Source organism: Zerene cesonia, chromosome 3 (genome assembly GCF_012273895.1).
Source record: "Zerene cesonia ecotype Mississippi chromosome 3, Zerene_cesonia_1.1, whole genome shotgun sequence".
NCBI classification, from domain to species: Eukaryota; Metazoa; Arthropoda; class Insecta; order Lepidoptera; family Pieridae; genus Zerene; species Zerene cesonia.
In genome coordinates this window covers 9,064,428-9,082,565 of record NC_052104.1, presented here as the reverse complement: position 1 = coordinate 9,082,565, position 18,138 = coordinate 9,064,428, and the positions used below count along the sequence as shown (strand labels likewise).

General features: G+C 37.1%; 1 protein-coding gene across 1 annotated transcript in view; it reads right to left on the bottom strand.

Moving 5' to 3' along the window:
* Positions 1 to 18,138, bottom strand: part of LOC119837657 (mothers against decapentaplegic homolog 6) — a 28,930-nt gene that overhangs the window by 9,216 nt on the left and 1,576 nt on the right. Inside the window, exon 2 of the mRNA XM_038363379.1 lies at positions 5,696 to 5,749. Within this exon, the coding sequence (XP_038219307.1) occupies positions 5,696 to 5,749 (54 nt within the window). The remainder of the gene's footprint in view (positions 1 to 5,695; positions 5,750 to 18,138) is intronic.

Below are 18,138 nucleotides of genomic sequence, written 5' to 3'. Positions count from 1 at the left end.
CGAATCTTGACTCCCCACGTGACATTTCCGTTGAAATCAATGAGACATATTTTCACCCTTATCAGATAAGTATGGATTTGTCGATATTGTGTTATATCAATCACACATCCCATATAATTTTTTTTTTTATGTCATAGCGGGCAACTGGGCTGGTGGTTCGCCTGATGGTAAGCGATCACCACCGCCCATAAACATTCGCAAAGTTAGTACCTTTGTGAATACGCTGCCCGCTTTTATGGGGTAAGGGAAAAGGAAAGGATTAACGACTGGAAAGGAATGGACTAGGACGGGTGAGGAAAAGGATACGGGCCTCCGGCTCCCCCACTCACCGTACGAAACACAGTGGCATGCCACTATTTCACGCCCGTTTTCTGTGGGGGTGTGGTACTTCCCCCGTGCGAGCTGGCCCAATTCGTGCCGAAGCGTGCTCGACTCCCACAATAAAAAAATGAACATCCTACTAATATTATAAATGCGAAAGTTTGTAAGGATGTGTGTGCGTTTGTTGCTCTTTCACGCAAAAACTACTGAACCGATTGCAATGAAATTTGTTACGTAGACAGCTGGACAACTGGAATAACATATAGGCAACCTTTTATCCCGATATTCCTACGGGATACGAAGTTACGCAGGTGAAACCGCAGGTCGCAGCTAGTATCTGTATAAACAACGCAGTGTACTGACCAAAACATCCACCTCCAGTCGTTCATTCTCCACAACATGCACAATCTGACTCGTGGCACAGAAAAACTGTTATCACGCGCACACGCTACAACTTAGTGTAGAGAGCAGAGCGCCAGTACAACGGAGTTACCGAATTCCTAAGTACCGACGCTCGCGCACCGTCCGTTCACACGCGCCCAGAGAAATATTTGAAAGCGCAATGACACCGCCGGCTCTTTACAATCCACGGGAGGCCTACTATGTTTATTCAAAAGATATTACAATCAGCGTTTAATATTCATTTACTGTGAACACAGTTTTCGGAGTTGGGAATGAAGTATACATGCGTTTGTGGTTGCTGCGATGTTTAGAGTCAGATACTATCAGGGATGTATTATTTAATCGTGATCAGTACAGCAAATATACGCGTCTATTTCCCTTAGAATCAATATCGCCACAATTGTAAGTTCTGGGGTATCTATAAGCTTAAAAGTTGTTATCGCACGGACGTACTTGCCTTGCACAAAATGTTGCGCGTCGCGAATGCAAAGAACGCAAAGAATTGAAGCATATAAAATATCCCGAAGTATAAACAAACGCCAATCCGACACCGTGGCTTGTTTACAAACCGACTGCATGCACTGGATCGTCAGTAACGAATCCAAATAAACATTTATAAGCAGTCACGACTAAAATAGCCGAGGAATAGCCCTTGCGATCTCGACCGCAAGGATTCTTCAGATGGCTTACATTTTTTGTAAACATTAGCGTATAAGGCTAATTGTTTTGATTGCTCTATCGTTACATTCATAATATTGCTACCACTTGTGATTATTTATGACAAAATATTCACGTTTTTATTTCGACAATACAAAAACATGTGATTTTATCTCCTACTATAACATGCGTGAATGATTGGTAAAAATATTTTGTAACATGATTTTTATCAGTTCCTTGTGCAATTAACTACTGCATTGGCCACTCGACGGCAGCAGTCATAAATTAACAAATACATTAGTCATTCAAATGGATATTGCGACAAAAAATCAAGTACTACAATAATACCTACGCTCATAAATCTTATTATGACGTATCTGAGGGCACACCTCTGCGTTGGACATGACATTTTACTATGTGTCAAACAATATAACCACCTCATAACTATGGCCAATATCAAACAATCCACAATATGAAACATAAGACGTGTGCTTTATCAAACCTCATTATAATTTTAAATTGCACATTCACAAATAAAACCCAAAGTAGTGGATCGTAAATGGTTGTAACACAACTAAAAAGTTTCAAATAAATAAATTACCGTCCGTCGAAAAAACGTGTCCATTGTTGGATGTTTAGACGATTCCTCTCACCAATCCTTTCTTAATCCCTTCCCAATTTAAAGTCGGCAATCCATTCGTGGAGGCGTAAGGTCTGTAATCGACTTTACGCCTCCACAAATGTTCATGGGTGGTGGTAGCGCTTACCATCAGGCGTCCCACCAGCTCCATTGCCGACTGTGACATAAAAAAAAAAAAAAAAAAGACGACTTTATATAATTGACAATGGCGCCGATTTCGTATTACGTAAAGTTCTGATAAATGTATAAAGTATAGGAGATCACGTTAAATGCTCTCAGCAATTAAGTGGAAAGCACTCGATAGTGCATTTGACGCATAAAAGGGTAGTGAACAGGCAGCTAACGAGAGCGGCCGAAGACAAACACTGACCAGTTATATTTGTGTCAGCCGAGCGGCGCCGGCGCCACGATAACGTGACGATAACGTTAATGGATACCGGAGTTATCGCGACTCGGCCGATACCCGCGAGAAGGGACCGAATCACTTAAGCGAGAGACATTTTTAAAAGGTCCTCTCAACCTTAACAGTTAGGGTTCAAATTCCGTTATCTCGTCCATTTGTTAGTCGCCGCGAGTCTCCGTGTAAATGGAATGAATGGGTTCGGGGAAGCACACGAGAGCACCGTAATGGACCCAATCGGAATGTCAATGTCAACCGTATCGGTAAAAAGGGCATCCAAACTGCGGCCATCCATTGAGTAACCCCGCGGTATGGGGCTCGTATCGCCCACGAATAATATTAAGATATCACCGGATCAATTAATTTTCCCCGTCAGTTTTTCACATGCTTTTAGCTTGGCCGATGTATTTGCTATATTTGAATACGCAACACACAAAATTCAAAGCGATCGTGGAATAAAATACTGTAATTGCAAGAAATGTAACAGCAAATAACGAAAATGAAGTGCTCCCAGCACGAAGAACGTTCACTAAATTTATGGAAGCTCATTAACAAGTATTACCAGTGTCGCCGCATATTAATTGCGAATTACACTGATAAGGGTTATTTATAAGGGGTTGATAAATGCGCAGACAAGCGTCAAATTAACTAAACGAAGGGGAGGAATTCGTCTGGAGCCTCGGGAAACCCTATGATGAATGCTGGAAGGGAATCCCGCGGCGATACAGCCATGCGAGCCTCGAGCCTCGCAAGCCTGTGGGAACATTGATTGTGGAAATTCCTGTGACGCGCGGGATCAGCACCGGCGACTGATTTGTTTTTAAACGTTCTGCTATAATAAGGTTATAGTTTGGTGCGGACTTTAAAAACGTAGTTTCTTTTTTTTTAAGTTTTAAGAATGCTAAATTATTGTTATAAACCGTAAAATCATATAGACATTCTTTGAAATTCTTTAGTTACAGAAGAATTATTACCTTCACAAAAAGCAGTCTAATTTAGTACAAGACCTCAAGCCTAGATCGAACCATTCACCAATACGGTCTGGTACCATAATATTTGTAAAAGAAATCAAACAGGACGACTTTAAGCGAGCAGTTTTGGACCCATTAAACACAAAAAGAGCGAAACAACACGCCGGCATGTCCGGTCATAATATCAGCCCGAAATTCCTGATTGGTCACATCGTAGGTATATTGCAAGACGAAAGACCATAGACACCTTATTGTATAAAATATATTATACACAATGATTCCGTATTAACACGTCAATACATGTCAAATTGAATGCTTAATTGGGTTTAAATAATCGTCGAAAGGGCTAAGCGTATGATATACGAAAGGGCTTATTGAAAACAAATAACTTCCCCGCAGGGATGCGTACAAAGGGCAGAAAAAAGCCAGTGATGTTTGCCGTAAGCATTAATAATGTAGTTTGAAGATGGCGACGGCCGCTGGAATGCGCACAGGCCGAGGGACCAGCTCCGTAGAGTTGCGCAAGAGAGTATCGACACAACACACCGCAATTTATTAATGTTGGAGAATTAATCAGATACGTTGCTTAACTGTTTAGTTAAAAGAGAACAATTTGAACGTTTAACAATTTTTGCTTCGTATGTGTTAATTTTAGATTATAGAGTACCATAATATAAGCGTTTCATAGGCCATACGATAAAAAATCATCTTCTTAATTTATGGATGTAATAACATGCTCGGAATAAAGATAATTTTTAATTGCGAAATAGAATTTTGGCCACTTCAACATATAATGCATTTAAAATGCTGTGTTTTATTACGGCCCGGCTTCACCCTTAGCACATATATATATATATATCTGATAGCAATTATGGATCACGTACAATCCAACGGTTACAGATTTTCGAAATCGGTCTAATAGTTCCTTAGATAAGCCCGATTAAACAAACTCTTCATCTTTATGAATATTTCTATTTCTATAGTCACACACACAATAACGTGTTATAAACACATCAATCGCCAATCATCGAACCAAATGAACACACTGAATCTATCAAACGAGCGCATATTAACTCGTGTCGATTCTATCATTAGCATAACAAAACCTCCGCCGTTTTGCATACCGAGAGACGCAAATAGACAAATAGTGCCGCTAACAACACAATATCAACACATTCCTATGTATAAAATTCCAGCATCACCATGTACGAAACGGCTTGCCCGATTTTCATGTAACTTTTTACGATTCATAGAGGTTTGGTAAGGCCTGGTGGAACGGCGTGGACGAATAAATTTCGCATATCCATTAGCCAGAACGATGCACGGCCGTTTAATTAAGCGATAAAGCTATTTATGAACAAAACCCTGTTATCATTAGTCTGTTTTTAATGCGCAAAGATAATTCACGTTTTATCGTATTACATTTATTCTCGTATTAGATTTGATGACATTACACTCGCACGTTATCAACAACTTAAGACATATGTTGTTTTAATTATGCGTATAAAAAATACTAGCAAAAAAATTAAATACGACAAAATCCCATACACGTGAAATAAAATGAGAAAACAATTTATTAAAAAAAACATCGATACATAACAGTGCATCACTAGCGATCCCGAATTTCCAGGAAGCGGCGCGGGCGCCGGTCCTCGGCCGGATTCCTCGATCTACCGCGCTTTTGAGATCTATGATCTACAGTGAACAGTGAACAGACGCTTTGAGCCAACCATGTATCTACACTTCTTTGAAATCACGCTTCGTGCCCGAAGTGAAGTCTTTACTTTAATATTACTCTTATAATTTGATAATATTTCATTGAGAAATTATGTTTTTGCTTATATTATTAAGAAACAATACGTTTTACTTATCAAAATAGTTATGGGACGTAATTAAGCATATATACTTATCGATTTATCTATAAGTTTCATACAACGGACAAACATACATCACATAATCCTACTAATTTGTAAACGCGAAAGTTTGTAAGTATTTATGAATGTTTATTCTTTCACGCGAAAACAGCTTATCGTATCTGTATAAAATTAGGTAAGCTTACAGAGAAAGATTATGGTCTGGATTAGCGCATAGGCTACTTTTCACCCGGGTACCTCGCGAGTGACGCCGCGTTACAAGTAGTATATTATAGTAGTTGCAGCTTTCTAACGGTAAAAGAATTTTTGAATTCGGTCCAGTAGTTTTCGAGTGAAAACGTTACAAACATACAAATTGAAAACAACTGTTTATAATATAGTAATAGCAAGTAACAAAATCTATTAGTATAAAATTTAAGAGTAAACTCACCTTTACTCTTTACTTCTTCCATTGCGATACGACTGTACGGTGGTGGGGGAGTCTCTGGAAAGAAGAAAACACATTTAATATACGATTTTAAATATAAACTTATATGTTAACCTCACCAGGTGAACTTCAAATATTTACTGTTTATTTAAAACTATTTAACCAATTTTGATAAACTTGCAAGATACTTATTTTTAAATAAATATATAATTGTAATAAAATGCATACAAAAAAAAAACACATATGTAACACAGAAGCGTATCGTTGCATGCTTTTTTTGAAGCGAAAAGAAATTATCAAATATTTCAGTTACAATTTTTTACACTCTTTTTTTGAAGGTCGGTCGTATGGTAACTCGACGCCTCAGGGGAGAGCGAAATTTGAACAAACATACCGACCAGGTAGCTCGCACTGTACAGACCAATTATGTCTGGTTCGATCCCACGACCCTATATTTTGAGCCCACAAAGGCACTGTCATTTGATTTTCAAATAACCTAGTTTATATGTCATTAAAAATGCGTTAGATTTGTCAAATTACAGCGGTAGAAAGGAAACCGTATAGGGGTCAGGTAGAAACAGATCTAACAAATTTTCGATACAATTATCCATAATAAACGTCCACCACAAAAATACGAAACAAGGAAATAATTTTTGTTGATAATACGTATTTTACAACCGTAAAAAATATGTCAGTGTAATAAATCCAAAATATCAAAAACACGCTCCGAGATAATGCGCTGTAAGATGTGGTTAAAACGCCTCAAAAAGATTTACAGCGGCGGCTATATAGATTTACATCAACGTATCGACTGATGCAAATGAGTCATTAAATATAATCGGCACGCGCGATTGGTTATTCCAAAATTTCGGGCGCCATTCAAATTTTTGAATTCAGAATGCGTGTCGTGCAATCGTCATTTGCGATTCGGCGCCGTCCGCGGCGGACGTGTGAAGTCTGAATATAATTTAATAAACGAATTTCAATAATGCATAACGATACTTTAGGACGTGTGGGCGATGTGCGGTTCCGAGAAATTTTTAACGGCGCATACACAAGACAATTCTAAACAATTGGCGTATGCACCTGCATATTGAGTCGCTCGCCGGATCGAATTATGACATGAAAATACCAATAAAATCTGTGGCTGTCTTGGATTTTTATTTGTTATTTAGATTGTAGCGTATTCTAGCCAATCGAAATCTCATTCCGCAGAAGCAAACTCCGCATACAAATGAAACATTTGTTGTGCTTGATATTCAAACAACTAGAACATCCTTGTTCTCTGCTGTATTAATCACAATACTTAAATGAATTCAAGGAAAATATAGACACATTCCTCGGGTGTAAAGAAATTCACTAAGAGCTGCATTAGCGCTGAATGCAAAACAAGGAGGTAATAAAAACTTCAGCTCGCAAACCGTTTCAGCACATAACATCACAATCCCTGACAATTATAAGCTTAAACCTTTGTCGAGAAGAAATGTCATTCAACGTACGAACAATTAAATGAAATTTAAATGTTGGGAATTTTCGCATGAGTCAGGCATTCCAAGACACAGAAAAAGTAAAAGCAAATGACCCTAAACGGCCGCACTATAAATAATATTCACTGTTGACATTTTATGTCTGTCTGTCTAAGTTAACCGAAGTCGTGCGAAATATACAGCAATTTTGTCGCGAAAAGGGCGATTATGGACGTCTTCGTGTGCACGAGTTCTGCTATGCAATTGTCGTATTATTTTTATGATTTTCGCTTTTATTCTTAGGCAACACTTCAATTCCATGTTATTTGATACTTCGTTGGATATATAAAAAATTGTTAAGAAAGACCGTTGTTTGCATTCTCAATTGCATATTTCAGGTGCGATTAGATAAAAATAATTAATCAACATTCGCTAAGTAAAATTAACTTAAACAATAAAACGTTTTATAGAAAATATTTTTGACGAGAACTATTTGTCTACAATGATTGAAGGTAACTGTTAATATGTGATTTATCGATAGATCCACACACGACTTTTTAATTCATATAAACATACGGTGTATAACGTGGCGTGACCGCGTGCACTGCTGGCCCAAACCGATACGTCACAACTACCCTCCATCGAATGAACGAAACTATACTCTAGAATGAAAGCACTAAAGTTTAAAATTAATTACACGCCTCGCACATTAGTCACAAACCGAAGTGAAAAAGTAAATAGAATCGTGTTACTATAGCGCCAAAGTTAAAATTTAAATACACTGTTTGTAGAGATCGCATTTCAATTAATGAAATCGTCTGCCAATAGAAATTGAACCGTGACACTAAACACACAAAGCATTGATTCGTTTGAAGCGAATGGAATGTCATTTACAACACTAGTTAATAAGTATATGGACTGTAATGCAGTGTTAAGTTTTGTTTTGATACGAATCGGCAGAAATCTAGATAGATCCAGTGTTAGAATCGTCAATAGAAAATATTGAAACATGAAGTCTGATGTGGTTATAAGATTTTCTACATATTATTACGATTTTATCTGTTATATCTATAAAAACCATTGCTTTTTTTGTAATTATATCGGAATTTATATGTAATTCCATAAATTGTAAATTAAGATCAGAAACAGTACATATTCGATGTTTTTATGATTCCATTCATTGAATATTTTGCGAGTTTTTGTCTAGAAAATAGTTGTGTTAAATATAGTTCAAAATATATTTCTTATAATTTTATTCAATTTCTATATAAATACAATTTATGGGACATAGCTTCATGCTTTCTCCACAAAAGGAAATCAGGAGGTGAACGGTTGATGGAATCTAGTTTTCAACCAGCAGCAATATAAGATTCTGTCTGTTTGTCCGTCTCTCGGTTTAGCGACCGGTCGACCTGGTTCTATTAATTGCTCTATCAACGGAAACCATTACATCTATATTTCAACATTGGTTAAGGGTTATCTGTGGCTGCAATAAAATCTAACTTAATTAACATTTCGCCGACCGCCCGCGTGTTTGGGAAGTTATAAAACTTCTTTGAAAGCAACGCCGTCTCAAGCATTCGCAAAAAAAAACATTATAATGAACGTCAATAGGCTTTAAAATCAGCATAGGAACAGGAGTTATTGTAATTTCACGCGATTTCAATGTACTCTTAAAATGCACGTCCATATAGTCTGTTATTTTGGTTTGTTTATCCATAAAATCCAAAAAAGGCCTCAACGTGTCGTCCAAAAAATGAAATTGTCCAACAGTATCCCGGATCCACGATAACGAAACTAAACAAAACCGAATCAAGATTAATAGTAAACATCCGCGCGTTCGCTATAAATAAGAAAAAAAATAAACAAACAATAAATCCAATTTATACGCAATAAATTCGCTAAACTACGACGCCAAGGAAGAATTGTTACGTCAAGGACATTGGACCGAAATTAACTTTGAAGAGAATATTAATGGTGAGCTCAAGAGCTGATACTCAACTATTCATCTAACGATGAATCACTGCTGAGGATTACACCAAGCAGGAAGGCTTAATTCGTAGATATTTAGTAACTAAAACCTCCGATAAAAACGCTTAGCGATAGCATTTCATCAACAACTATAAGCCATTTAACCAACGATTACATAACGCTCTTACGCTGCAATATTTAAGTGTTTCGATTGTTTTCAAGGTACAAAGCGAAGTTTTTAATTTTAAAAAAGCACTATACGCACGGAGCCAGCGCACGCGTGCGAGTCGACAGAAATAGCGTGCCCGAATTATAACACGGTTGGCGCCGGCGCCGGCGCCGGCCGGCCGCGCTGGCCCACGCGCCTCGCGCCTCGCGCCTCGCCATCGACATTTACCACCAATATTGGCCAAATGTACAAACATTTACATAAATACTCCTTCGCACGTCGATCCATCACTCACGATTCACTTTTTTCTTTCAATTCATTCACACAGCTCCCATTTACAGCAAACAACCCAAATGCTATCTTCGCGATGAAAATTAAACTTATCTTATTTGGAGATAAACACGGGTACATATAAATATGTTTTCGCAAAATGGATAGTTCATATAAATCTCGAATCTGCAACATTATATAAAAGCGACACAGATTTGATATTTCCTCCAAACAGATAAGAAGCACAGGATACACTTTTACGATTTATCAAATTTAAAGATAAAAACGCGAGTTCAAATAAGATTTAGATTGTTGCCATTAATTTTATTCTGAGATCGAAAACATCCGTTGCGTTTCCAATTTCTTAAGACGAAACTCTCGTACTCGTTAGAGTCTCGTACGATGATATCGCCGGACAGAACTAGAATCATTAATTTAAATAATAATCTTGAATATAATAGGAAACAAATGGTTGCGGAATGTAGTTAGGCGCCAGAATTGACGTCACACTCATAAATGCCAGCTTCGAGATGTAACGGGGAGGAGTGGTCATATGAATTGAAACTCGGTGCCGGCATATACCTGTCTTAGCGTTCCACTTAGCCCACCGCATCATAGCACATACAAATAATGTAGGCGGAGATAGATCGTCAATGGACACACCTCACTCGATGACCAGTGGTCACATTAATACGCAAAACACATGTTTAATTCAAGATAATCTATTGCTATTCAATCGAAGACAATACTAACAGTCCGCGTCTCAGTCGAAGCGGTCAACGGGTAAGAATGCCTACTTTGGATAAATTAACATTCAATGAAAAATTTATCCGACAATCCGACAAAGTGTGGTATAAACAAATTAATGTTCACAACGATATTATTTAAATGCAATCTTTCGCTAAGATATCTCAGTCTAAACGATTCGCAGAATGAAATTAAAGTTAAAAAAAATGCATAAACCATTCAGCAAGCGACAGCTTTCATACGATTTATAAGGAGCACGTCGAAAGTAGACGGCGTCAGTCAAATACGACGGGCCATGTTGGAGCGTGTCCATTGATGCTGCTCGAAACACCGGAAGACGCCTCCGTGACGCTCTCGGCATACCAAGCGATATATCAGCCGGTCGGCGGTAGTGACGATATAAAGATTTGCCCTCCGAATGCCACTCACTCTTGCAATTATCTTTACATAAATACACACTTAGAAATTAAGAACTTTTTAACGGATTTTAAACAACGACGACATGACCACGCTCGCTGTAAAGTGTTCGAAACGTCGGGTTAATAATATAATGAATAAATCGCCTTCAAAATCCGTTAAAAAGTTTTTAATTTCTAAATGTATAATACTCGCGTAAAATCAGACACAAGTAAATACTAAATACACACTGTTACGAGGTCATTTTTAAATCATTTCTCTGACCATTTGCTTAACACATAACAGCTATTGCAGGAGCTTATAAGAATTCAGTTTCTACATAGAGCAGGGAATTTGCTGACCCATGAGTAAATACGTAAAAATAGTCCAAAATCCGACTTGTCGAATATTCATTTGACAATAACTGAACAATATTTTACAGTATGATTCACTCTGAGATTGTATTCTGATTAAATAACCGAAGGACTTTCCCGTCCATTTCATAAGATGCTAAATGCATTTTAACATAAGTACCCTCTTGCTATTTAGGTATCTTAATTATTTATTTACCAACCTTGAAAGTGCGAACGAAAAGTAATTTTAATGATAAACTACTAATGATTCAATAGAAAGTATAATTGATGAGAAAAAATATTAAATTTCTTCCAGTCGTATCAATCAATAGGTATCAATGAAATAGGTAATTGAAATGTAAATATAATTTAAAATTAATGTTATTTACGGAATGTCGCAGTGGAAGAAAACGTACAATATTGATAATAAATCCACACGTGTTGGAAATAAATGGAAAACAATTATGAAACGACACAAATTCATATTTTATAATAGCAACATTCCAAACATTGCCGTCTATAGTAAAATTATACTTAACATTTGTTATTATTGGACCCTGGCTAGAAACATGCTTTGGAATTAATCGTGCGTTGTTAAAACCGTTTTTATATTATATACATTAAGGTTCAAATTAGATTTTTAATTGACAATTATCAGGGCAGTAGCAAATCAGTTATCAACAACCATAGTGTGAATTTAATGGAATAATGCGCTTTAAAATTATTTAGAGATAGCAAGACACCCTTTATTAAATACAAGCTGTCCGCCCCGGCTTCGCCTGTGGTACATATATAGCCTATAACCTTCCTCAATAAATGGGCTATCTAACACTTAAAGAATTTTTCAAATCGGGCCAGTAGTTTCTGAGATATGTGAGTTCAAACAAACAAACTTTTATAATACTTTATTTTTATAATATTAGTTAGATTCAGCTACTATTACGGTTTTTTAGCGTACCGCAAGTATACTGAATAACTAATTATACATTTGAAGTTATAAAAGGATATGTATTGTGTACTAACAATATAAAGATGAAGAGTTTGTTTGATTGTACTATCCCCTGAATTACTGGACCAATTTCAATAAATCTGTCCATGTCGGATTTGTACGTGATATTTAAATGTTACAGATTAAATAAGTACCACGGACGAAGCTGGGGCGGATCGCTAGTAAATAACAAATTGTGTTCAAAGATTTTACGGATTCAATAAGTGCCTGCGCAATTTTTCTGCCTACCCCGAATCTACAGATATTTTTTTATTCAAGGTACCAGGTACCAGGTACCAGGTACCATTGGAGTTATATGTTGTAAAAGCAATAATTTCCCGGCCGTCTTAAAAGAATTCATTAAGAAATGCTAACTCTTATTGGGTAATGATATACAAATGAAGGTAATTAAATGTTTGTAGATAGCATCGCGATCCGTATCTCGCGCCGCACACGTCACGTCTTACGTTTCACTTGTAAAAACTGAATTATTCAATTAATTTGTGTACATGTTACTTCAGGATAAATCTTTGTGTGCCCTTTTATTGGGGTATCAAGGGATGCTTATAATTAATAACAATACGGACACATCTACACTCATCTACACCATAATATTATAAAGAGGAATAATTTTTATTTAAGTCAAAAACTGCTGGACCGATTTTAAAAATCACCATTGCTCAACAGCAGCAACAGCTGGAACTTAGCTGAGTGATATAGGCTACATATGTACCACGGGCTAAGACGGGGTGAACTGCTAGTTGTAAATAGCTTAAGTTTTGGTTCATGCCGTTTCGTTTTTAACACGCTTGTATGTTTGCAAGTGTGTATTTAACCCTGATCGCCAGGATTAAATAATTTCCGTACGTATGTTCTGTATTTAAGACAATTTAGTTGGTTCTATCATTGATTTTTTTATATATTTCTTGTATGGTTATTCCACAATAGTCAAGATTTCTCGATATGTCAATTTGATAAAAAAAATACATCGTGGCTTGACACTGGCAAACCCGTTGCCACAAAAAAAAAAAAAAACCATATCGACTAAATGTCACCGCGACGCGTACCTATAGGCTACTGCCGCGTCGAAACAATATATTGATTAACTTTACAAATATCAAATTGAACGAATATTAGCCACATAATAAATTAGTTATATATGTATAACATATTCGAATATCGTTATGTAATAATTTGTTATCGTAAGACCTCGAGAGGCCTCCCGGATCGCAATATGAACGTGATACCTAAGTTTGAGACAAGTTTTTCTTATTTTATAATTCATTATATACATATAAATACATAATTTATATGACCTAGTGTATTTAAATTGGAAACGAAATTGGTTTTTAAATATGATGCGATTTTTTTATTTGTTAAAGTTTAACTTAATTTGTTATGTACCTATTCAATTTATATTAAATAATACATTTATTTTAATAAGGTCTCGCGTTGTTTGTATTAATGCGTTTAAATTTAAGTTGATTAATTTTTATTAGGCTATTGTCGTTAATTCATAAGATATTGACTATTCCATAGACGACCATCTCTTACTTATAACGTTTTAACACTAAAATCTAGAAAAATAGACTTGTGGTCGAGTTGTCGAGGAAAAAAACGTTATTCTGCGAATCGGTTATAATCTGAAGCGGCGTAGTTGTACCATAAAAGGTATCTGTTCATGAAAATGTAAAGAGTTGGCATAATGATTAAATAATTACTTAATTACTGAGAAATCATTGTCGGTTATCCTTTTGAACGCCGACTAAAGTGCAATTGTAGAAGAAAACACAATTATTTTAACTTCAAATACATTTTCTGTTAAATTGATCCGATTCGATTTTCTAATAGAATTCATTTTAAATAATTAGTTCTGTGATTGACATAAAGCTATTTCTAAATCATTTTAATAATTTTAACACTTATTGAAAATGGAAATACTGAAACATTCAAAGCCGACCGAGAAGCCTAGTTTCGCGAGTAGGTATTTAGAATAAGTTGCTGGAAGGAATACTTACGAACAAGATTATTGTTTTGTGAGAAATTAAAATATATTCAATACTTATGACAATAAGATTTTCGTATTTACTGTTAATCCCTACTACTTCTCTGTCTCTTATTCACCGGATTTTGATATATGGTATCTAGCTAGACCCGAGAAAGGAAATAGGGTAGTATTTATCCCGAAAACACCACAGGAACGGGAAATATGCGAGTAAGCCCCGGTACTGTATTTCTTTTTCTTTGAGTATGCGGGCGAAAGCTAGTTCTTAATAAAATAAGATGAGAAAAGAAAAAAGAAGCTGATAAACATTTTTCACTTTAAAGTGAAGCAATGTCTTCACCAAATGAGTAAATTGATGTAAAAAACGAAACGGCATGCCAATCAACAGTGAGGTCTGGAAAATATTAACAATCGGATGAATATCATGCAACTAGAAAATCGTTTCAAACAAAATACAAAAAGCATCGTTCCGAACAACACAAGAGAGATTGTGAAATTCCCACAGATAGCATCAGAACTAGTGAATGCACACGACTTCGCGTGCCAATCTATACCGTCGGTTGTTATACTGGCGCCGAATAGTTGAGCAAACTGTCATTTGTTTGTTTCCTCGGGTTTTTATAAGTTTCATGTGAGGGAATTAAAATGTTTAAATGAAGATTAAATAAATCTTAGTTAACATATATTTGGCAATGGTGGAGTAAAGCGAAGAATAGCTCAGTGTGGTGATGAACTTTATTTTAAAACCCATAAGACTTGAGACCCTATAAATACTTGAGATCAAGTATTTCAATGACCTAAGGACAGGGTACTGTCGAGGCTCAATACGCTTACGTTATTGTGTATCAAATAGTGGATCGATATTCGTTGGTGGTAAAGTGAATTTGACCAGTTTCCGATACCGGTTGTCCCAGGTGCCGCTCAATGGACGAAATACACCTGAGATCATCGATAATTCCGATTTCTAGCCAAGAACGAGACGAAAGTTTTTTGCTAATTTCGTAATTTATGGACCTCTTTAGCGCGTCACTTGATTAATTTATAGCTTAAGCTCTGATTATCAATATATACCTATATATAATCTGTGGATCGATTGACAATTACCGTATTCGAATTTGGAACGCGAGTGTTACGTCAGATCAGAGCTATTGACGGACAATCACAGCGGGCGGAAGTCGCTCGAGCGTTCCATTCTTACGGACACAATGCTTGTGCATACAAAAAGGCCATTCACAGATCCAACAGAGCAACCCAAAATCGCGGCAACAAAAAGTTCGAAACTCGAGTTGCGGTTACGCAGTGCCGGCAGTCGGCGTACCTGCGCCCCTCCCTCGCGGCGCGACGCGGCGCCGGCGCCAGCCAGCCGCCGAGCAATTATGGCTAAATAAATATCGGCCATGCCTTCGATGCGATAGCAGATGGATTCTGGTAGAGACGACATCATTACATTCCGCTGGGAGCCGTGTAAACTCGCCTCGTGGCTGTATGTCGCGTGTTTTTGACAGGTGGTCGGAGTGAATTTATTATCTGTCTAGCGACAATGGCCTGGCCGGCAAATTTGTGACATTCCATAGACAGAATATTCCAAACATGAATGACTGTCATAACCTTGACAAATTTAATATTTTAATTATGGTTCATAGATTTGAATAAAACGAAGAGACGTAGAATGAATTTCGGTCAGATTTTACATCACATTAAGGAACTTTGAAGCATTTTGTATAATATAACGAATCTAGGAGAGTAACAGGCGATAGTCGACACAACATTCTTACATACCATTGTTAATACGTTGAAACAAATTATATTTGTCTAGACATCATGTATAACACGACTAAACCGCACTCAGCATGATTGTTAGCTGTGGTTAAGCCACGTAACTACTTATAAAAAAGTGTAATACGTATTTGTTTTTATTACTTTAAAAATGTGTATTTAAATACAAAACGTAACTTTCATGTCTCTTTTCCTGAATTTATTCGATATAAGAAAACATTAAATTGAATCTTAATCAAATGACACATTAAAATTACGTTTACTACCAGCGAACTATATTTTACATTACTACTTTTTTGTAATGTTTATTAAATAAAGACTACTTTTTTGTAAATATTCGTAACGTTAAAATAATTTTATCGTCTTATTCAATTATAAAATTGAACGTAGTGGAAAACTTACAACCACCGGACTAATCATATGATGAAACTATATAAAAATATAGTATCATCCGACGATTAACTTTACAGCGTTTTTACGACGGCGCGGATTGTAAAAATTTTAAATCAATACAAAAAAAAAAACATGATTTACAATTTAAAATTCGCGACGAATAAACATTTCCTAGTAGAGCTATAAACCGAAGATGTTAATGGCGGCTGACAGATTAAAAACAAAAAAGTAATTAAATGATCATGTTCGAAATTCGAATATGAATCAAATGTGTGGCGGCGAGCGTCGAGTCATCAGGCCGGGCCGGCGGGGATGTCTGCGGCGAAAGTTGGCAAAAAATATTGGCGTCGAACGAGCGGCGCGACGCTAAAAACGCAGGTGGGCTGTCAGCCCCGACAACGTGCGCCGTAACGTCAAACAAACCTTTCAATTTTTACAATTTTACAGTAATTCATCGTGCTATTATCGACAAATGCATGTTGGATACAGCTCTTCAGAACGTTTTGAAGTTAATGACAACCAGTTGTAAATCGAAACGCTGATTGAAATAAAGATACTGAAAGGCTTTTGAAAGTCGACGATTATAGTTTTATGAATGAAAAAAATTAAACCATACTTTTAATCAGAACAGATGAAAAATATTGTTTTTATTATTTATTATAAGTAGAACGTAGGTAAAATAAGGCGGTTATGGCACTTTCAAAAATTCAAGATACTACATACTCTAGTAGTATATAACTTTTGAAGTAAAGTGAAGTAAAAAAAAATAAGTATATGATTTTCAGTCAGCATAAAATTAATATTTATATATAAATAATAAATTGAAGAAAGATTATAATTAGATAATGGTGTAGGATTAGAATTGGAACGTCAATAATTACTCGTCAATCGATAGAAATTCAAACATAATTAGAAAAGAGTAGAACTTAAACGAAGTTCTCACGGATACCGAGGGCATTAAAAATAACTCATCCGTCAATGATTGAAACGACGGTGATAAAATATTAGCTTTCCCATTAATTAATATGCTAACATTGTCCATACGCCTACAGCAGGTTAAGTACCAAACTGTGATGCCGAAATGTGGGTGGTTGTAGGCGATGCGCGTGAGTCGATCGAACATAAAAGTCGAGTTTTATCTTTTATCAATACTAATTCACTAATGAATAACATACCGCGTGCAAGACGAGCATAAATTACACTATATCGCCACGCCGCAATCAATGACGACATTAAATTGAAGAGATTAAACGACCCGCTCAATATAATTAGGAAATAAAAATGAAGGAAGACAAACACACGAAAGGTCATCGGCGGCGCGACATGTGAGGAAACCAACTAAGGAGTTTAAATAATTACGTACAAAGCTGACGGCGGCCATTGCTGGCGAATTAAAAAGTTAACGGGCTGCGCGCGCCGGGCGTCGCGGCGCGGCGGCGCCAACGCCGTGACCTTGTCTGCTTATCGCGAGCGAGTGACCCTCGCGACGGCAGATTAGGTGTTCGCTACACGCTCCACGCTCCACGGTCTACCTACGCGCCGCAGTAAAAGTGATCGGCCTAGGCGCACCGCGAGCATCGCGACGGGCCCTGCACAGCAAACGGCGAACATTTAACTCCGCCACTGATGTCACAGGCTATTAATAGAGCGCCCAAAGCAATGTTTACAATCGCACTCCGAGGGCTAGGACGGCGGCGACTCTGAAACGCTACACCGGGCCGGCGGCGAGGTGACGCCGCGGCCGACGTAACGCCCGAGCTGATAGAGGAGGCAAACAGTGGCGATAGCGCTGATACGAGATAACGATTTGCACCGATACCGTCCAAGTGCAGCCGGCTGAACGTTCACGTGCTAACGTGGAAAACTACTTAAATATTCATCATGTCCACGGAACGAACGTGGAACGCGGAGG